Genomic DNA, 22,585 nt, shown 5'->3' with positions numbered 1-22,585 from the left:
GCGTTAACGCCCGTGTAGATCATAAACAGAAAAAAGATTCTGGATCTAATGGAAAACTGCCACTACACATATTGTCTGGTTGTACTGATATCATGAGTATTCCTTCACATGCAGGACCTTCACGGGATCTAGTGTTTAAAGTTACACGCTTGTTTATATATCCCCGTAAAAAATGAACAAAAGGTACTTTCCAACCTTGATTTATTATTTCCATAAGTAGTGTAGGGGAAGTTGGTGGTGAATCACTATCGAGGTAAGGCTGCAGCTCCTGTAAAAGAAGAAATTGTAGAGCGATTTTTTTAAATTAATTGATTATTGAGGTTGGTGAGAGCTTTGTCATTCTTTCCTCAGAGAAATAGTTACGCCTTGCAGCTCAAATGATTCTTGGGTTGGCTTTCGATTGGCTTTCACTGGTTTTTTATCAAGTTTGGACGAGTGGAGCTGACCACCTACGCAAACGTTCTTTTGGCTCGTCACGCAATCCTAATTGGTTTGTGACTCTATAGTTTTCAGGCGAGTTGATCGGCCCTGTTATTACATGTGTCATTGTGTTACCTTGCTGTTAGCCTACCTCACCGATATTATAACAAAACAACGCAGTCTGAGTACAAACTCACGCCGAACGTTACGAATCGACAATACTCCGATGTTAACGAGTCTTTCATCAGCGGCAAGGATTGATTGTTATAACTTAAAACAAACTCGAAAAAAAAACAGAGGCAGTACCATTTCCGTAGTTTCATTCGTCCGTCCGTTGCACTTCCTATTTTAAATAAAAAGAAGATAAAAAACATGCAAAATATGAATACCTCATCCTGCAGAGGGAAGAAGAAAAGGTCCTCTGAAAGAGCATGTGTACTGCTTTCTGTTGAAATGAAGAACGGAAGATTAATTTAGATGCCTAAAGCGTTGAAAAAGGAACACGGGTATTCTATATTTTGGAAAGTCACTTAGTCACTTGGACCTGAAATAAGGGAATCACAAATACCAGAAAAGAGACGGTTGAATTTGCAAATTCTAGTTATTTTTATACACCACAACATACCTGTTTGAAATGTATCATATGCGCTATCTGTCTGTCTGTTCTCCGTGACGTTTCTTTCTACTCTGTTAATCGATGTACCCTTGGCAGGTTTCTGACAGAAGGAAAACTGTATGAGTTAAAGTAACTGGACCCAATTGCTACTTTTTCAAGGCTTTGTGCACAGCCAGGGTGGGGTTAGATGCATTTAAATTATCTGTTATGAGAGACAAGCTTTTTTCAAATTCCACAAAAAAGTGCAAAGTGATCTTTTCCAACCTAGCACCATCAAGAACTCTACATACATTGGGTTTTTCCTTCGAAGATAGTGGAGGAGCAACCTTTACCGCACGCGCCTAACAACCCTGCTTGCAGAGCATCTTTTCACTTCCCTGCGGCTGAGATTTGGAAAGAAAAGAGGCTCTGCATAATGAATCATTTCTTTGAAGTCACTGCAACCCTAAAGTCTGGGTTAGTCAGTGTTTTTGCTGCGCGGGTATCAACTTTTTCGAAAAAACCCCACGGTTAGACGGAGCCCACAGTACGATCTCGAAAGCTCTAGGGCTGACGATTGCTCTCGCCATCTTCTGCTGTTTGTGCGCGCGCGCACTTGTGTAACATTTAAGATCTCGCTTTTTTGCAAACTAGGAAGAAATTTCACGTTTTTAATCGTACAGCTCTACCGTTAAGTCACTAACGAGACCTAAAGCGGTGCTTGACATTTTTTACTGAAGGAATTCAGACGTTCTTTGAAGTAAAGAAATTGTAAAACAAAACACTTTGGTTACGCTGTCGTTTACGATCGTCATGCCATTCCGCGCGCGCATGCTAAGATTAGGTTGTCCTCCCGCAAGACGCATGCTCAACAAAGCTTTGACACGATTCTTGCAGAGCCCTTCCTTGCCAAGTATATCACAGTCGGGGGAACAAGTTTTAGTTGATGGCGACATCACTTCTCCAAGAAGTGGTGAGTCCGCGACTTTCTATTCAGAAGTTGCTAAGTAACATACTCGTGAGCGCTCGCGCTAGTTTTTGATTGAATGAAACAATTCAGAAACTCTTCCCGTACTTCAATGAAGATTTGCCAATACCGGCACTTATTCCCCCGACTTATCAGAGGAAAAGAAGGGCTCTGCTCGCAGGGTGGCACTGGTGGCACCGAACGCGTGTGCGAGCGGAGTATCCATAACTAAGCGAAATTGGTAAACCCATTGAGCCGAGTAATTTTGGTGGTCGTGTACGTAGTCCCGTACGTACGCACGGATTAGGCCTCGGCATGAAGTGTCCGGTTGCTAAAGGAAAGTAAGGAAATTTAAAATTGCAAATGAAGTCAAATACGAACAACAAGTAAAGATACTCAGCGACGCAACACAACAAAACATCTGAGAGATGTAATGCAATGTAATGTGATGTAATGTAATGTTATGTAAAACTTTTCTTTAAACACGGAAAATCATCAGCTAATTAAGCTTAAGTAAAAAACTAAAACTACTTACAATTTATGTTTGTGTCGTAGGAAACTTGAGAATAATCGTCCATTTTTATTAGCAATTGTTATTTTAGAGCACTAAAACTTGAAAGCGCGTTTGGCTGCGGATGGTTTGGATGGAAATGGATTGCAATTTGAAAACGTTAGCCAATTTGGAGCCGAAATTTGATTTCTTATCCCCAAATAAAGGTTATATCTTCAGTTAAGTGTTTGATTATAATGTTTTTCATAGGTGAAGTTGCCTACCACTTATTTCAGAACAGTTAAGACCAAAATTCTGCGAGATCCCCGTGACATAGTCCCTTTAAAAGTCACCTATATTCCTTGAAGTTGTGAGGAACGAAAACATTTTAAGAGGATAGCCGAAATATTGCATTGTTATGGGTTAACAGATTATCTATTGCTGTAAGTTTATTTTGTTTGGCCTTAAGTGATTTTCTGATCCCTTGCCGTGGTGTTCTGATGTGAGCTTTTTTTCGTCATCAGTTGATGCATTAGGTTTTTTACGACCTTAGGCCGTAAATTTTATCACAGAAAAAATTCATACAGTGTATTTAAGTGAAGTTTTCCGAAGTGCTGTAGGGCGGCAAAGCAGAAAGTTCGACCAATTAATCTTGTTCAGTCTGGAAATAATGTTTACCCCATCTACCTCGAGCGCGAGTGGCGACTACCGACTCAGAGTTTTCGTAATTCCAAAAAAAAATTATTTGCCTTAAGGAGGCTCGATGTAGTTTTTTTAGCCGAAGGGTGGTTGTTTTGAAAATTAAAATTATCTAGGAAGCCAAGGTTCGATTTTTGCCAAAATACACCATAATGATCAAATAGGACCAAATTTTAATTTTTTACCCGTCACTTAATCACAAAGGTTACCATAGCAACCATTGACGTTTTCTTTTGTTCTCAAACAAGCTTGATTTTCTCGAAATCTAGATTAACTCTTGGTATTTATTTTTTTATATGTTCAAGTATAGTTGATTGACTACCTGTACAAAAAATTTAAGGAAAATTTGTAAGAGCGTTTAGAGTAAATCAAGAATGAAGTTTTAGTTGTTTTCTTATAATTTCAAACAATTGGCAGTCGATATATTTTAACAAATTAAAGCAAACACTCTTTCGCTTTTAGTTAATGGTCTTTGATGGTGTAAGTATTTATATTTCAGTGCGAGTAACTGCGCTCAAATAATACAAAACAATTTAAAAGCGCCTATTTTATATTAAAACGGGGTTTTTCCGAAAATTTCATTCTTCATTAACTTGAAAACGCTCTTACAGATTTTTCTAAAATTTCACTCACTCACTCATCCTCTTTGCTCCTCTGACTGGAGCATAAGGCTACCCAGAAACGTCCTCCATCCTTCACGGTCCTTTGCTCGCTGTTCCACCTCATTCCAACTAGTCCAGCCCAGGTCTTTACGCTCACCTTCCACAGTTCTTCTCCACGAAATCTTGGGACCTATCCATCTCCATCGCCTGACCTTCACGGTTTCTGAGATGGGTCTCTGCTTAGTTCTTTCATAGAGATCACAGTTAGAGATGGTGTGTGGCCAGAATATTCCGAGGATTCTTCTGAGACATTTTCGGTGGAAAACGTCTAGCTGCTCGATATCTGTTGATGTAATCCTCCACATCTCAGCGCCGTACAGGAGAACAGAGGTCACACAGCTCTTGAGGATTTTCAGCTTGATGTGCTTGCTGTACATCTTTGATCTCCAGACAGGATTGAGGGTGGCATACGCCCTTCTTGCAATTGACAGCCTTCGTTTGATGTCTTCATGTGATCCACCTTCCCCTTGGACTGTGGCTCCTAGGTAGATAAAGGAGCTGACTTCTTCAACGTCTTGTCCATTGATGGAAATTGGGTTGGCAACCTTTGTGTTTGTTCGTAGCACCTTTGTCTTGGTGGTGTTGATGCAAAGACCGGTATACCTCGAGACCTGATGGAGGCGGTTGCACTTCTCTTGGAGATCTTTGTGCCGGCTTGAGAGAAGAGCTATGTCGTCAGCATAGTCAAGATCCTCAAGGACTGTTGTAAACTTCCATCTCAAACCCCTTCTTGCATTGTTGGTGTTTTGCATTATCCAGTCAATGATGATGTTGAAAAGAAAACTAGACATTACACAGCCCTGCTTGAGACCAGACTCTACAGGAAACCAGTCTGATGTCTGGCCGCGTTCAACAACACAACAGGTGCTTCCATCATAATGCTCTCGTATGATATTCACGAAGTTTTCAGGAATACCATAATGCTTAAGGATGTTCCAAAGCCTGTCACTTCTTACACTATCGAAGGCCTTCTTGAAGTCGATGAAACCAATGTACAAGGATGCTTGCCACTCAGCGGTCTGTTCTAAGATGTTTCTAAGGATGAAGATCTGTTCAGTCGTTCCTCTACCTCTCCGGTAGGCAGCCTGTTCCTGTCGCAATCTCTTCTCCACCCTTTCCTGCATCCTAGACAGCAGCAGTCGGCAGAAGACCTTGTAAGGTACTGATAGTAAACGGTACTTATCGCAGATAGATGGATCACCTTTCTTGGGCACTTTGGCCAGGAGAGATTTTTTCCAGTCAGATGGAGCTTTACACTGGTCAAGAGTCTGGTTGCAGATGTTCAGAAGCTGGTACAAGGCAATTGCGGGGCTGGCTTTCAGCATCCCTGCACTGATGTCGTCCACACCGGGAGCTTTACCATTCTTCAGTCGAGATATGACTCGTCTCACTTCTTCGATTGTGAAGGGGCTCGTATCCATCTCTATGGGTTCTTCGCAGATGTCGAGCTAGCAACCTTCAGGAAAGCCAGTTTCTTCGCAAGCCACATTCAAGACTTCGTAGAAATGTTCTTTCCACCTTTCAAGCACTTCTTCCTCTGTGGTGATGACTGTACCATCCTTAGCCCGTATCCCAGTGCTTGGCTTCTTGAGGCAACCGCTTAGTAGTTTGGTCTTCATGTAGAGCTCTTTCAGGTTATTCTGGTGCGCTGCCCTTTCCGCCTCTTCTGCGATTCTTTCCAGGGTCCTCCTTTTGTCTGCCCTCGCTCTTTTCTTCACTTCCTTGTCCTTCTTCTGGTAAATTTGCTGTTTTTTCTCCTTCACACGTTCCGAGCGGCAGTTTAAGAGGCTGTGTTTCAGCACACGTCTTTCTTCGATGCAGTTCCAGGTAGTGGGGCTCAACCAATCCTTCCTCGTCCTTGCTCTCTGCCCTAGAGTTTCAGCCGCTGTGTTGCGGTAGATGTCTCGATACTCAGTCCATGCATCATCTACACTCAGGTCTTCACTAGCCAAAGCTTCAAAACGGTTCTTCAGAGCTATGCTAAAGGTCCGCTTTTGTATGGGGTCTTTTAACTTTTCAGTGTCATAGATGGTTCTTGACATATGTTTCTTCCTATTTCTTGCCAGTTTTAAGCGTACCTTGCATCTGACGAGGTGATGGTCACTCGCGGCATCAGCTCCTCTTTGAACTTTGACATCGAGCAAGGATCTCCTGAATCTTCTTCTGATTGCTATGTGGTCAATCTGATTCCTGTCACGACCATTTGGGGATGTCCATGTGTATTTGTGGATGTCTTTGTGCCGAAAACAGGTGCCACCTATGACAAGACTGTTTTCGGTGCAGAGAGATGCAAATCTTAGGCCATTATCATTCATGATGCCGAGTCCTTCATTTCCCAGGGTGCCTTCCCAGCCAGTGTTATCGGATCCTACCTTGGCATTTGCATCTCCGAAAAGAATCAGTAGGTCATGACGTGGTGTAGCATCAATCTCTCTCTGGAGCATCTCGTAGAAAACGTCCTTGTCCTCATCACTAGCCTCGTTGGTAGGGCTGTAGATCTGGATAACTGTCATCTTCACGTACTTAGAGTAGAACCGCGCGCTGATAATCCTGTCCGAGATGGGGTTCTTCTACCTTGGGCTGGACCTTGTCGGGTTGTAGAAGCTTGCGTGGCTTAATGATCTCAAGGGCTGTGCTGACTGGGGTGCATACCCCTGGCAGGTTCAACCATGTCAGAGAGGTCTTGGGTGAGAGTCCTGACAAAAGCAGTCCAAACAGTTTCCTGATCTGGAAAGTCAGGTTGGGCAGAGGACCAGCAACCCTCTCCCATAAAAAAATAATTGCTACGGAAACTACATCAGTAACGAATGCTATTCGGGATCGGACTAGTGCGACCTGTGACATCCCTGACGAGAGTTTTCTCCACTGGGGTGGCACGACTATGACTGCTTCAGGTGAAAGCCGCAAGGAAGCCGGGAGCATGAAAAGGCCGCATGAAACATCTCTCCTTACACCCTTTCTAAAATTTCGTCAACAGTTATTCAATCTACTAAACTTTAACATATTAAAAAATAAACACCAAGAGTCAATCTTGATTTCGAGAAAATCAAGCTTGTTTGAGAACAAAAGAAAACGTCAATCGTTGCTATGGTAACCTTTGTGGCTAAGTGACGGGTAAAAAATTAAAATTTGGTCATATTTGATCATTACGGTGTATCGAACATTGGCTTCCTAGATAATTTTAGTTTTCAAAACAACCACCCTTGGGCTAAAAAAACTACATCGAGCCTCCTTAATGAAGCTTCCCTTTACACGTTGTCCCCGTTTTAGAAATAAACTTCACAGGCCAGAAAATAGAGATGTATATACTTAACCACGAAATATGTTGACGTCTGTTGCATAAGCAAAACTATAAGTGGATCGCAAAACCTATTTTGTATTGCCAGATTATAAGTTTTGTTATGCCGTTAGACATTCAGTTTAACCGTGAGCGATTTAAATTTGTCCGGCACCTATATATGGGCCACCGTATAAATTAGTGGTTTGGTCGCTTTTTACCAGAATGAACGCATTGTAATCTCCGCTTTTAGGCTTGCTTAAATCTATATATTACCGAAAGAGAGGGTTACTGTATTGATCACGTCTTCGAGGAAGTATGCCACAAGAGAAAAGATACTTCTGAATTAGCAGCATACATTGCATCAGTTATTGTCATAGCAATATCATTACCAATATCAACATATTTTCATGACAATTTCGCAAGTACATACTTCATTATCAAGCTGCATTTGCTGCTGCTGTTGTTGTTGTCGTTTCTCCTCCTTCTCTTCATGATGATAAAGATCATCATTATCAGCAGCATCTACTTGTTTTTCTTCCTCCTTGTTTACTTTTTCTTTTGCTCTTCTTCCCATCTGTTGGTTGAGACGTTTCATAAAATCACAATTTTTATAAGAGATTCAAAATGTACACCGTGATCGTTTAAATCACAGTCCGATGTCTCTCAAACACATATGTTTCGTGGAATTATTACTGCATTCTTGTTATAATGAGTTCTAAAAATCCGAGTTCCAAACAAAGAATTTCAATATACAAGTGAGTACACTGTTGAAACAGGATAGGGTGATTTAGGAAGCGCTCGTTGATAAATGTTATCAGGAAAAGTACTTACAGCTTGATCTTGTAAAGATCTGGTATCAACAAGAAAAGTAGCATCTTCGTCCGTCAAAGTACCTAAAAAATGATTCGAAATTTTACAATTCTTGTCCTTAATTTTATCTTCATGCTGTGTTTTTATGCAGGTTATGATTGGAAAATGATGTAGTCGCCTGTTACATATGAAGTATTTCATGATGAAGATGATATGTTCATGCATTTATCACGAACGTGGGACAAAGAAAAAAATCTGAGTCCTCGACAGGCCATTCGAACATATCATCTACCAGATACCGGTTGGGCGCTCTAAACAACTGAACTACGGAGAGACTCTCAGTTGGTGAACTTGGCCATTTACTAGGTTCATATATAACAAGCGTTCTGCATACTCCCAGGGTCGAAAGTATCATGTGTAAAATAAGTTCGGTGAGTAAATAATAAAGATGAAATAGTCATTTGTTACGATCAATGACTGAACTTACTTTTATAAAAAAAACTAATAAATAGATAAAATATTGCAGTGAATTAACATAATTAGATTCACAGCTTTGACAAAAGCACGTTGCTGTACGACATCTGATGCTGTTACGCCACAAAATGTAATAACATACACAAAATGTAATAACTTTTGCCACAAAATGTAATAGTAACGCAAAATGTAATAACTTTCGACGCAAAACGTAATAACGTCGGTAACGCAAAATGTAACAACTTTTGACGCAAAATGTAATACATAAAAGTAACGCAAAATGTAATAGCGCAAAATGTAATAGTGTTTTGGTTGGTATATGTTTGTTCGAAACATTTATTTATTTATTTTTTAATTATTTTTTTTTATTTATTAAGATCATAATAGGCACCCATCAGAGACTTGCTCTACGCAAGAGTTTCAATATCAAGGCACAATTGATAGCAAAATCTTCCCACTTAAAATGATCGAATTCCCATGCACATCTTTAAATTAAGCTGTACACTAAGATCCTAAAGAACCTGATTTTATATATAAATGATAACTCGGAAAATAATTGGAAGTAAGGGATGTCATATGCCTTTTTATTAATGTAGGTAAGGGATATAAATATATCTAAAATATATCTGCTTAAGACAATGTAAGAGCAACAGTTCCATTTTGTTCATGATAATTGTTTTATGTGGCAGGAAATGCAACTTTCCATCCATGTATGACAAACTTGGCAAAAATATATTTTTTTCACGAAAAGTTTGTAGAGGTCAGTAAGGGGTCAGTTGACCGACCGCAGGCCACTGTTTATCAGTAGTAATCTGAAACCAAAGTAACACGTTCCTCTGTCGTTTCGATAAGACTTAGTATACCAATGCTGGTCACGTCGACCATGAACACCATATTATGGTATTGGTTTTTATTCATAACCATTGCCAGTAACGTGCAACAAATTTCCGCGATTTCATCACTCGACGATGAGACGTATGAGACATTTCTCGAGTTGCTCAAAGGAAAATTTAACGTCCCATTGAAGCAAAGAACCACCAAGCAGAAATCCGCTCTTGTACGGTTTTGGCGAAATCGCGACCATGTATCTCTGAAAGGGGGCAAGGTATGCTACGATGGCAAGCCAATAATGAAAAAATCAGCTGTAACGAACGTTGTAGCGAAAGCGTTCAAGGAAACAAAAGGTTCGGGTGTGAGGAAAATCTATCACCATCTAAAAGATGTCTGTAGTGGCGTGGGAGAAAGAGACGTCAGAAGTGTGCTTGGAAAGTCGCGCCTACATCAACGACTGAATGTTCGATTCCAAAACAAAGCTGCTTTAAAGCCAGTACGCGCTAAAGCTGTACAAATCCGCCATCAGGTGGATTTAGTAAGCATGGAAAGTATGCCAGTCAAGTGGAAAGGAAAAGTATTCAAGTATGTATTGTCCGTTTTAGATGTATTTAGCCGGTACCATTGGCTTTTTCCACTGGAGGGGAAGAAAAGCAGCTCGATCGCGGCGGCGCTTTCAAACGTTTACAAAGAGCATGGGCCTCCTCGCGTCATACAGCACGACCAGGGGCGAGAATTCGACGGTGCTGTCAATAGACTGTGCAAGAAGCTTGGTATTAAAGTAATTAAAGGGCGTCCATACCACCCGCAGTCACAGGGAAAAGTAGAACGGGCCCACAGAACATTTAAGGAAAAGATTATGTACGATTTATTGACTATGCGGAAAACAGGAGTGAACTGGGCAAAATGTTTACCGGAATACGCAAGAGCATTAAATCAAGAAGTTAAGGAGGAGCTATCTTGGAAGTCTGCCTTTGAAGTTTACTATGGACGTAAACCTTTCAGGAAAGATGAACTATCAGAGGCCACTACTGCACAAGAATGGAATGTCGAGAACGAAGCTTACGAGGAGATGATATCTTCGCGACCAAAAGATTACGAATCCCATGATATACAAGTTAATCGAATACGAAAAGCTGCTTCCGTGGCAAGTAAAAGATGCGAAAACCGCATGATCCAGAAGGGACTGAGAAACAATCCACCTTCAGTTTATGATATTGGTGAAAAGGTGCTGATTCGCTACCCTGCGGCGAAAAAAATAGGTAGCAAGAGGTCTATCTTAACGGCAAAAATACTGAAGAGAAATTTGAAAACTTGTAAATACAAAGTTCAATTTACATTTCCAGCTGGCTCTTCCAAGACTCTGACTAAATGGATTTCCGTTAATGACATAACAAGTACAACAATTGACAAAGAAAAGAGGAAGAGAAAGCTCGCATGCCAGAGTAGCAAGAAAATGCACAAAAAGAAGTATTTGATACCTTTCTCAAATCATAGGGAGAAATTCACTGACATGCAGTCTGAGATGAATTTTGTAATCAGCTATGACCCGCCCAAAGATGGCAACTGCCAATTTTCTGCACTTTGTCATGAGCTTGTGAACATTGGCGTCTTCCGGTCGGCAGAAACATTAAGAAAAGAGATTGTGTCATTTCTGGAGTCGCATCCAAACTCTCCAGACGGGACTCCTTTGGAATTATTCGCTGGCACACCTTGGAGCCAATATCTGCGATCAATGGTACGCAATGGAACACATGGTGATCACTTAACGCTCCAAGCAGCAGCTGATATATTTAATATACAAATCGTTGTGTATTCCACTCTCGGTGCAACGGCTACGCAGACAATTTCCCCTACGAATGGCTGTCCCATTGCGACATTTTATCTAGGTCACTTCGCTGAGGGAGCTGGAGAGCATTATGTGTGCTTGGCAGACGAAACGATTTCTGATCGCTCCGACACAGAGTACAATTTTCTTTCCCCCGTCCAAGATGAACAGTCCGATTTAGGTAGCAGATCAGGTTTAAATGCACCAGGGGATCAGTCCCAGAGCGATGCAGATCAATACGCTCCTGACATCAATACAACCCATGGTAACCGAACCCGATTACATGAAAATGAACAGCAAGATGCGAATAACCAATGTGGATATGAACAGCAGGGAAACGACCGTGCAAGTCAGTTTAACGAGTGTAATGCAGACTATGGCGCTGACATTAATCCTGATGTTTTGGAGGACGTTACAGAAACAACAGGGGGAAGTTCTCCAGAAATGCGAAGTTCTGAGCCGCCCTACACAGAGTATAATTGTGTCCCCCCCCCCCCCCCCGTCCAAGATGAACAGTCCGAATTGGATGGGGCAGATCAGTCCCATACCAAAACAGATCGACACGCTCCAGACATCAACACAGCCCATGGTGACCGAACCGGATTGCATGAAAATGAAGAGCAAGATACCAATAACGAATGTGGATATGAACAGCAGGGAAATGCTCATGCAAGTCAGTCAAACGGGTGTAATACAGACTATGGTTCTTTCCTTAATCCTGATGTTTTGGATAACATTATAGAAACAACAGTGGGGAGATATCCACACATGCGGCAGACCCTGAGAGCTGTTTCGAGGTTTTTCAAACGGATTGTCGACAACGTACCTTATCCCCAAATTTACCTTCCAGAGCTAGCAGATGTTGCCGACATACACCATCTAAGCGTACGAAAAGTAATAAACATAAAGGGAAAGAACAGTGGAGCAGTAATCGCTCTAAAACACATAATTAATGCTAAGAACTGGACAAATGCTTGGGTTCGCTTTGTAGCTTACGGCTATGGGTGGTACGGCATCTCCAAGATTTACTGGAGAACCCGCAATTAAAAGAGCCCTGAAATAGTTTAAAGTTTCAGTTTACATTTTCAAGTTACATTTTTCCTTCCTCAGAGTTGCAGTTAGATTTCGTTTGAAATAAGATTCTCATCAATTTAATATATATATGCGTAATTCTTTTACCGATTTTTATTTAAAAAGGAGCTGACTCGCTTCTAGCGTAATATTGCAAGACGTTATATTGGACAAAGTCGCTTGTTTGTTAGTACGTTAATTAGCGTGATAATATAACGGATAAAGAATTGAATGATATTTCATTGTTGCCATATAAAGTTAGCATATATACCATTAATTACAAATCGTAGTTTTTGTAACTTAATTTCAAAATAAAGAAAGGCATGTGTTATTTGGAGGGCTTTTTTGTATGAAAAAATACTTTTCTACAGGAATTTAACGAGAGTTCACCTATTCACTCCTTTTCCCCTGGAAACATCAAAGTAGCCTTTTGGAAAAACTCGTGGCGTCCGCCAGTTTAAAAAAAAAAGACAGATGTTCTGTCCCTTACCCACATGTAATTCCTTATATTTCGAACAAATATATACCAACCAAAACATTATTACATTTTGCGCTATTACATTTTGCGTTACTTTTATGTATTACATTTTGCGTCAAAAGTTGTTACATTTTGCGTTACCGACGTTATTACATTTTGCGTCGAAAGTTATTACATTTTGCGTTACTATTACATTTTGTGGCAAAAGTTATTACATTTTGCGTTACTATTACATTTTGTGTCAGTTATTACATTTTGTGGCGTAACAGATGCCCTTCGTGATCGGAAGTCACTGAGTTGCAAGTCCTGTAATTTTATGTCCCCGTTTTAGCCAAACACAAAATTGATCTACTAGCAGTCGAGGAAGGTAAACTCGGAACACTGCAATACAATGCAGTAAAGTGTATTAGCTTCCCCGAGGGAATCTTCATACCTTATTTATAATTACAAACAGTGATAGAAATTACAATGCAAATAAAATATCTATTCTAGCTGAGAACTTGGACATAAAATCGCATATTCTTAAGGTCTGTTGTAAAACGCAGCATCTCCAACATTCAGCATTCTTCAAACTGAACTTACTTCAAAATCTCTAGATATGGCATGGACAAAAATAACAAAAATCACTTGTTAATGTTTAACAGAATACTCTTATCAAAGATGAAACACATTTTATCAGTAACTGCCGTGGAAAATAGGTAGTTTTCAATGTCACGCCGCAAAAAAACTTCAGTCAAAAACATCCTGAAGAACATTACAGGTTGTAGAAACCTTTAATATATACTTCTTGTCCAAGTCTCAGGTTTGTACGGTATTCCGTACTCGAGTTATCTATCAAAATGTTTCACGCAGATTTAGAGAGCACAGTATGCATGGAAACGTCATGTTGGAGCCCGTGTGAAGGGGCTCCAACATGAATACATTTGGCATTCACGCTCAGATCACCATCATAAACAAGTAAACATTCAGATAAACAAATTTTATTTGTTCAGATTGTTACAAATCACAAGATGAAGCATTTTTTAAGTATACGTGACAGCCATCTGGCGGCCAACTCTGATCTCGTGTGGCGTGACACTCCGAAATTTAAAATGCTCGATCGAAAAGACGGCGAATGCTATCGAGCTAAAACGACCTTTAACAAGAAATATATTAGGGACGTCTAATAGCCAGTGAAGGATAAAAACGCAGGGGTATTGCGATTCTGGATTTTAGAATTTTGATGACGTCACATGAAAACCCCCAAGAATACGAGGTTGTTTTTCAGTTGTTTTCGCTTTGATTATTGCCTGGCAACTGGGCTCTTTCATACCAGAACTTCTTTTAAGAGCTGGAAACGTAACCCAGAAAAAACAACAATCATCATGTAATTCCCCTAGTAAGTTTTAAAAGAATCGATGTTCAAAATTCAGAGAAATAAAACTTCCAACAAGAAAACACATCCACAAAAAAAATGCCAATGAATCTTTTTTTTAATCAAAGATCTCTTAGAGTCTTCCGACTATTTTGCATGAAGCACTCCCTAGCAAATGGTGACTTGAAAGAAAAACTCCCTCCTTCGGAAAAGTTATGCTCATCTACAGGTCAGAACCACATTAATTCAATAAAAGTTTGACTTGGTAATCTGAACTTACGTTTCGTTGCCAAACCAGGAAATAAATCGTCTCTTGCACTTCGCTTACGCAGGTGAAACTGACTGCTTATTGAGGTAGAACTCTGCGGTGTGCTACAATCAGCTAGAGTTTGAGAAACAGCAGATGCTGTACTCTCTCCATTTCGTTCATTCGCAGCCGTCTCCTGAAAAAGTTTGTAGCAATGCATAAGAACAACTAAGAAGCTAGCACCCAGGCACGTGCTGCATAAGAAGTATTGCACTATTACTTTTCAAGTACAGCTTCCTGCACCTCCTTGTAAAATACATAAATCAGTCTAAAATGTTTCTTTTTTTGTGTTAGAAGTATAAAAAAGGGAAATTGCTGTACCTTACATAGGCAAAGAATATATACAACTCTGTTTCCTCTGGCCATCTTTTTAATGTTCTTTCCATTCCATTCCGCAGTGGGCTTTTCCACGTGTGCAGTATCTTCACACTTATACGAACAAGGGCAAAAGCGATTCTTTGTCTCTACTTTTGTAAAAAACAGGAAGCTGAAAATATTCAAATGACAGGGTGAAAACTAATTTTACTTAACTAATTAAACAAGGAATACGACAATTCGAGGAGCTTGTGAAACTTGGAGCGGTTTACTTTTGTTTAGTATATTTTTTTAAAACAAGGACGTTTTTCTCACGATCGTTCCACATTTTTTTATCTTTCCTGACAGGAAAAGTGTGACAATTATGCTTTTTTCGATTTTTTTTTTAGTGAATTTGGCTAGTCTATATCTTGTTTTTAAGCCGAGATTGGTCCGGCGATCTGTATTGGCGAAATCGTTAATAGGAACAGCAATATATCTTACCGCTTGCCCTCCAGCTTCGGTAATCTTTCCACAAGAGATTCTCGTATTTCTCTTTCAGAATTGCTGTCGTGTATTGATATCGTTGTGCAGTCATTGGTACTCCTTTGCACTCTACTTAACTCACTTAACGTCGCACGTAGGTCGTCAGGATGAATTACAAATTTTTGTTCCCAGTTGTGTTTTTTAGTTCGAAAACTTCGTTTCCTTTTCCCCAGTTCAAGTCCATCACCTTGATCTTCAGACCCTGAACTTTGGTTACTTGTTGGGCCTCCAAGTTTCTTGCTACTCATCTTAAAACTACAAATTGAGCACTGGCATATCTGCAGTGCAAAATAGAAAGGGCATGAGATCCACCTCCGCGAGCACTAGGTAAGAAAATAGAGCGCAATCGAGTTTTGAACTTCAGTTATTGAAGGTACCAGTGACACTCAATTTGGATAAAACCAAAATTAGCTCAGCCCAGTAACCGATTATTAGGCAAACACGCAATCTGATTGGCTATGCAGGGGCCGTCTAATTTTCGATATACTGCCCTGGGACCGCGCGCAAGTAAATACGGGCTCGAATCTGGCGAATATCTCTTTTATAAGTGTTTTTTTCGAGTCATTTTCCACTGCAGAAGCCCCCAGGCTGGCATCATTAAGCTAGAATGCTGGATAGAGGCAAACTTCTGAAAGAAACCAGAGGTGAGAGATGATTTGACGATGATTGGAACGCCAAAAATATTTGTATCTAAACATGGTGATTCATGAGTTAAGTTGTCTCTCTGGCAGTTCTGTGGATGGATTCAGAGACCTGCCAAGGCAATTTGGACAACTTTTGACTTCCAAAGAATGCGTTCAGTGCAGTATTTTGCTGGTAGGATTGGGTGGCTCGACACTTATAAAAAATGTATGAAATAGAGGTGAGTGGACTTGCATTTCGCCGAAACGGCTGTATTACCCAGGCATTCCTTTCGGTCACCAATAAGGAAATTACAGGTTTGCAAGCATTGCTCTAATCGAATGGTAATTGCTCAGTCTGCTGAAAGATTGATGAGAAGTTTTCTTAGTGAACGGAAAGAAATAGGTTTGAAGTTTGCTGCAAATGTACACTTTTGGATTCGGAATTATTTTTTCATTAAAAAAATTGGAGACAAAGATGTGCGTTTTTTGTTGTTGTCCCATGAAGTAGAAAACGGGCATTTTTGGATTTGCTGCAGAACAAACAACCATATACAACGGAAATCTGGAGCTGTAGTCAGTTAGTTGGCTTTTAAAGCTTTGAAAATTATCACTTTGCCATAACGAGGGCTCGTTACTATCAATTGTCCAGATATGTGAAAGCTGCAGATTTTTTAATTACTGCTGGTATTTTCCACGCACATATGCGTTGTTAGGATTTGAAGGGTTAAAACAATTTGTCATTTAGTTGACTGAACTCGGTCAACTCATCAATGGTTCAAGACTTTTTCATTCATATAAGGTATTCGTTTCGAATATTGCTCTACTGAAATGTCCCGGAAACCACATGCTGGTACCCAATAAATCAGTTACTTAAGAAGCTCTCGAAACTCATTAATTTCGGTATGTTGACTTCAAAAACGCCGAAGGACATCAAGCGCAACGCGCGCATAAGAGAATTGCACGGCTTGGAGTACTTCATTTGCCCGGTTATTGTATGGTTGGCCGTGGTTTTCACGTCCGCTGAGAGGAACTTGCTTGACTCTCAGTTTTTTAATACGAGTTTTTTTTTTTATTTCGAGTTTCTAGAAATAGTATCCCGATGCAAATGGAAAACAGCCAAGTTCTTTTATACGCGTTTAGCCAAGTGGAAATCAAAACATCACACATCCGTGACTTGAAATAAATGACAGAAGTAATATATCTGGCTAAAAATTGTGGCATGTACATCTCTTTAGTTGGAACTAACCAGAAAATTGCCCACAAATCGATAATGGAGAAGATTAGAAATAATTCTATTTTACCAAAAGAATTTTGGTCAATGTTATCAAGGCAAACACCACTTAAAAAGAAACAAAATTTTCAAACAAATAATGCTTCAAGCATATCAATTCATGCTTTATTTCTATCCAGACTTTACGGTCTGTTTACTTAGGCCTAAAATTTGGCAGACAATCTGAGCGAGCCCGCCAAAATTGATTCAATCACGTGACGGAAACAAATCTCAGACTAAGTCAACTGATGCAGCCACGTGACCACGTCATTTTCAACGTAAACACACATTTCTTTTGAATTTTAAGAAGCCAATGGTTCAAGACTTTTCATTCATATAAGGTATTCGTTTCGATTACTGCTCTACTAAAATGTACCGGAAACCACATGCTGGTACCCAAAAAATCAATTACTAAAGAGAATGAAATTCACGAAGCTCATTACTTTCAGTATGTTGACTTGCTTGGGAAAAGCCGAAGGACATCAAGCGCAACGCGTGCAGAAGAATTTTTGTGCATAATTTGTACGGCTTGGAGTACGTTATTTGCCCGGTTATTGCATGGTTGTCGGTGGTTTCTCAGGTCCGCCGAGAGGAAGTTGCTTGACTCTCAGTTGTTTTATACTCGTGAGTTTTATATTTCGAGTTTCTAGAAAATGTATCCCGGTGCAACTGGAAAACAGCCAAGTTCTTTTATACTAGTTTAGTCAAGTGGAAATCAAAACAACACACATCCGTGACTCGAAATAAATGACAGAGGTAATTAATATCTGGCTAAAAATTGTGGCATGTGCACGTCTTTAGTTAGAACTAACCAGAAAATTGCCCACAAATCGATAACGAATAAGATTAGAAATAATTCTGTTTTACCAAAACATTGTTGGTCAATGTTATCAAGGCAAACACCACTTAAAAGGGACAAAATTTTCAAACAAATAAGGTTTCAAGCATATCAATTCATGTTTTTTTTTTCTCTATCCAGACTTCACGGTCTGGTTACTTAGGCCTAAAATTTGGCAGACAATCCGAGTGAGCCCGCCAAAATTGATTCAATCAAGTGACGGAAGCAAATCTCAGACAATAACCTGGAATGCAAATGTGTATATTGAGATTGACTAAACTTGACTCGGCATAAGTTATAATCCAAAATCTTACTCACTTCAGTGAACTGGCCTGTTTGAAATACAAATGCATATGCGCGAAATTTTTAATGACCTTAAATCCTTGTCAGTAAAATATGCTATAAAGTCATGGTCTGTTGAGTTTGTCGATCGAGAAGTTGGTTTCCCGCAAGTTTCCCGCAAGTTTGTTTTAAAAGTATCAGTTGAATATACCACTATGATAGAATTTTCGACATCTCCTAGATGTGCTACACAATGACAAATGCAGCTGTAATTAAGGATTGTCGATCCTTAATGAATGCTTTCGTCCACACTACAAAGGTCAACAATCAACAAACACTGTCTTTCGTCCAAATATCACCTTTTTAAAAGTTTTAGAAGGTAGCATTATGATTTTCAGAGTCTTTTTAGGTCTAAGCGTGAACCTTGAATACTCTCAATCCAAAAACAGGGCTGCCTGGCTGAGCACCTCACAACACAAAATGAAAGTTAAGACCGTCAGTTAACGTATCAAGGAAGTAAACCGGAAGCACGAAATGAGCATTTGTGCAGCAAATAGATCGGTCTTCACGGACTCTGTGAAATTTTTTCCGCTTATCAACTTAGTCCGAAACATTTATGAATGCAAATGCTGAAGGTAATTTCTTAAAATGAAGAATTTTAGTCGCTTACAACAAACACGTGGACGCAAATTTCTCACGGTAAGCTTTTTGCGAATCGCGACTGCAGATGTATGTCATTAAGAAATCGAACTTCTTTTTGCTGAAAGGATTGCACTGATAGTAGATTACGTATGTATTGTGTTTTTAAACGATACATAACAGCGTCAACACGCGTAAGCAAACGCAAGGGAACGCATGCTCTTATTACGTAAAAACTGGAAACACCCTGTAAAAACAGTTTAAAAATTGATGTCTATTGAGTCTAAATATTCCCCAAACTCACCTCGAGTGTGCTTAAAGTTCCTCTAGCTTGTAGACTTCAAGACCTGGCAGTGTTCAAATGAAAGCTTTAATGGCTCCAAAAGCGTTGAAGCCGGAGCCTTGATATGCATACCGAAGCACAGTTACATTATACCAGTGTCCATAAGCCTTACGCTTGATAGACCTCATGTAATTAATACAGAAGAGGAGACAATTTTAAAAGAACATGGGTCAATGCCTTTTTATAAAGGGAACCCACGCCACGCATTCTTTATTTTTAGTTCACAACCTTTCAGAGAAAGCGGCTCGGTAAAAAAACCTCCCGGCCGGCGCTGTGTGATTTGTTAGAACATAACAAAACATAAAGCTACAGAAATAATATATAGAAATGGCAGTTCATCAATTTTAGATACTTGGATTGAAGCGCCCGACAGACTGAGACAAACGCCGCAGTGGAAAACAACATTTGTCCACTATACAAGTGTTCGCGTGGCCTCAGTCCCCTTAAAGTTAAATTAATGACATTACATTAAAGTTTCCAGCAACAATTCGGACCAATTCGGACAAACAATTTGTTAACAGTCTTTTATTACCATAAAGCGATTTCTTTGAGCGGGTTCGTTTACACAGCGTGTCATGTAAAGCAATATTTTCTACTTCATGAGTTGTATCCTTTGCTCTAAACTTTGAATTTGTCAATTCAGATTTTCAGAGTCCATAAATAAAATCAAGCCTAAATGCCCTATAAACGGAAACGGGAAAAGGGTATTAAGCTCTAGCTTTTAGAAAGTCCACTTGAGTTAAGTTGAACAACTGATGAAAAAAATCACAAAATCACTCTTCTTAGGTAGACAATATGCAAAATCAAAGTCATTGTTCCTGCAAGGGGTAATTGTCAACTTTTCCCTGCGCGATGTCATTTCGTCCGATATTTTGCAGACTTCCGATAAGATGACGAAGGGGAGGATTTGGATATGTTGTCTTAATATGACTCATTAAAACGTCAGAGGGACTTCCGCCATCGTTCTAGAATTCCAGTTTCAAGTTGTTGCGTATTGTCGGTGAATTTTTTTTGGAATGGAAGGCTGAGCTTTCGAAATCCCATCTGGTTCTCCGGCATTTTCTGGTTTCAAGCGGGGCTGATGTGAGGCAGATCTGTTTTGCTGTGGTGAAGTATATTCATCAGGCTGCGATAGAGTACTTCCATCAGCTCGAGGCGACGCCGATCCTAGGGGAGGTCCGGCCGACCCACTGACCTTGAGGGATTCAGGCCGATTGGATTGAGATGATTCTGGTGGATTGAGCAGAGGTGATGCAGATCCACTGGACGAAGGTGATTCACACTGACTGGGTTGAGTTGATTTGAATTCAGGCCGATTGAAAAGAAACGATGCAGTGTCTTGGACAGACGTATATGATGCCGGCCATTGGGACCAAGGCGAGGGTTGTTTTCGAGCAATGTTATTGCCTTCAATGTTATTGCTTCCATTATCCGAATTTTGCTCCCTGGAAGAACGTGGTAAATCTGAAAAATCTGAAAACAATTGGGCGCTCTGTATGAAACCATGAATATTAACGAGGAGTGGCATTTAAAACATTTAACTAAATAGGCGAGTACACTAGTTCCAATTTAATTGTAGCGCAAAGAGAGTTGATATACTCAGTGAAGGAGGTAACTGCAGAAAAGCTTTGTTGGCAGAGATCAAAGATATCAAATTTGGCTTTGTGATCAATTTCCGCTATACACATTCTTAACATTTTTAAGTCCGTCTTGTGTAAATGAAGAAGCTTCAAGATAATGTTTATCAAAGAATACAGCCTAACAGCATATAAGGAGGGAGAACTTTCGACAGAAAAGAAACCTATTTAAATAACACCCATATACCAATATCTTCATGATGTATGGGACAGAAAGCCAGAAGACGCCATAACCAACGCAAACACTTCTATCTTGCAATGAGTACTATCAACAAAGTGTTAATTTTGGATTACTTCGTAAATTGCATCATATAAGCTTTATTGGTACTGTAGTTTGTTCTGTTAAAAACACATATAAAGTACAGAAAATGTTCTAGGCTTACCTGTGTTACCATGTGGACCTGGCGGCTGGGTTTGAATTGGTACTGAGATCTCTTCCGAAAGAGCCTTGGCTGGGTGCGGCTCATCTATTTCATTCCCTATTTGCTCTTGACTGTTGTAACGGCTTTCCTGAACAGGTACTTAGTTCTTTTTCGAGAGATCTACAGCTGGATTCGGCTCATCTGTTCATTCTGGTTGCTATCGTTAGCCTGATCGTTGCCCTGTACATTTTCGTGCCTTTTGCTAATCTCAGTCCGGCGACACGAGCCAAGTCATTAGCCTCCTTACCGCCTTGACTGCGCTTAACTTTAAAATAGTGAATAATGACTATCGGAATGATAAAAACAACTTGACATTCACTTTAAGAAAAACATTCTGGAAAGAAAAAATTCAATACATTTATTGACTTCTTGCGCGTTGAGAGTAAAAATGTCAAAGCAAAAGTGAAGCTGTTGTAGTACTGGTTCCTTTCTACGTGTACTTTTTAATTTCTTTTGCTTTTTCCCCTTAAAGACCAAGAGTAGACTGCCAAGAATAACTTAACCATCAACTGCCATGAGTATTGTGAATTTGTTGTGGACGACATTAAAAACGATAATGTAAAAAATTACAAAATTTGAAACATGCAATAATTATTGTATTTTGATTATCAATATTAACCGGTTGATTGATTAATATTGATTGTCATTTATTAATTACAATGGACCATGGATTTCACCACACATTATTAAATAGAGTAGAGTAAAATTACAAAATAAGCGAGAGGTTACTGTACCGTCAATTCCAGGAAATTGCTTGGAAAATTCCAAGAAACATCAAAAATTAAGTGCTAGCTATTTACAAGATCAAAATCCATGTTTGCAAGCAGTAAATCTTTCAGTACGGCCTATGTGAGAGCATCAACGGCATGATTAAACATTTAATAATTACTGACATTACCAAAGTAAACATGGCATGTTAGATGTACCTGTATTTGTAACCACTGTTGCAGTAATGGCCACGGGGTTTGCATTACCAGTGTGATTTAATCCAGCAACACCATCAACAACTTGACCTTCACTTTGAAAAAAACATTCTGCAAATGGGAAAAGGCATTAAATTTCTTGATTGCTTGAGAATAACAATTTCAAAGCTAGGGGAATTAAGCTAGTATTGCTTCCTCTCTACATGTACTTTTTAATTTGTTTTTTTTGTTGTTTTGCTAAAGACTGAATTAATATCCTAACCGTTAACTACCAGATAATAAAAAATTTCCCCACACACTGCTGCAGACCCTCGAAAAATGATTATATTTGTGAATTTGTTATATTAATGGACGACATAGAAAATCGATAATGTGAGTACAAAAACTTATGCATCCAGTTGTATTTTGATTATCAATATCAACCCATTGAGTGATTAATATTAGTACCAATCCAAAGTGTTTAACAAACCTCATCATCTGCCACCGTTTGTCAACAAAATAG

At 39.6% G+C, this 22,585-nt stretch overlaps 1 protein-coding gene across 1 annotated transcript in view; it reads right to left on the bottom strand.

Moving 5' to 3' along the window:
- Positions 1-19,178, bottom strand: part of LOC144653817 (uncharacterized) — a 125,839-nt gene extending 106,661 nt beyond the window's left edge. Inside the window, exons 1-7 of the mRNA XM_078513915.1 lie at positions 19,063-19,178; positions 15,065-15,384; positions 14,588-14,753; positions 14,240-14,402; positions 7,945-8,006; positions 7,544-7,687; positions 1,046-1,136 (exon numbers count right to left, since the gene is read on the bottom strand). Of these exons, the coding sequence (XP_078370041.1) occupies positions 1,046-1,136; positions 7,544-7,687; positions 7,945-8,006; positions 14,240-14,402; positions 14,588-14,753; positions 15,065-15,354 (916 nt within the window). The 5' untranslated portion in view covers positions 15,355-15,384; positions 19,063-19,178. The remainder of the gene's footprint in view (positions 1-1,045; positions 1,137-7,543; positions 7,688-7,944; positions 8,007-14,239; positions 14,403-14,587; positions 14,754-15,064; positions 15,385-19,062) is intronic.
- Positions 19,179-22,585: the final 3,407 nt, after the last annotated feature.

The sequence above is a fragment of the Oculina patagonica genome, chromosome 5 (genome assembly GCF_052425735.1).
Source record: "Oculina patagonica isolate OP01 chromosome 5, crgOcupat, whole genome shotgun sequence".
Lineage (NCBI taxonomy): Eukaryota > Metazoa > Cnidaria > Anthozoa > Scleractinia > Oculinidae > Oculina > Oculina patagonica.
This window is presented reverse-complemented; position numbering and strand designations above follow the sequence as displayed.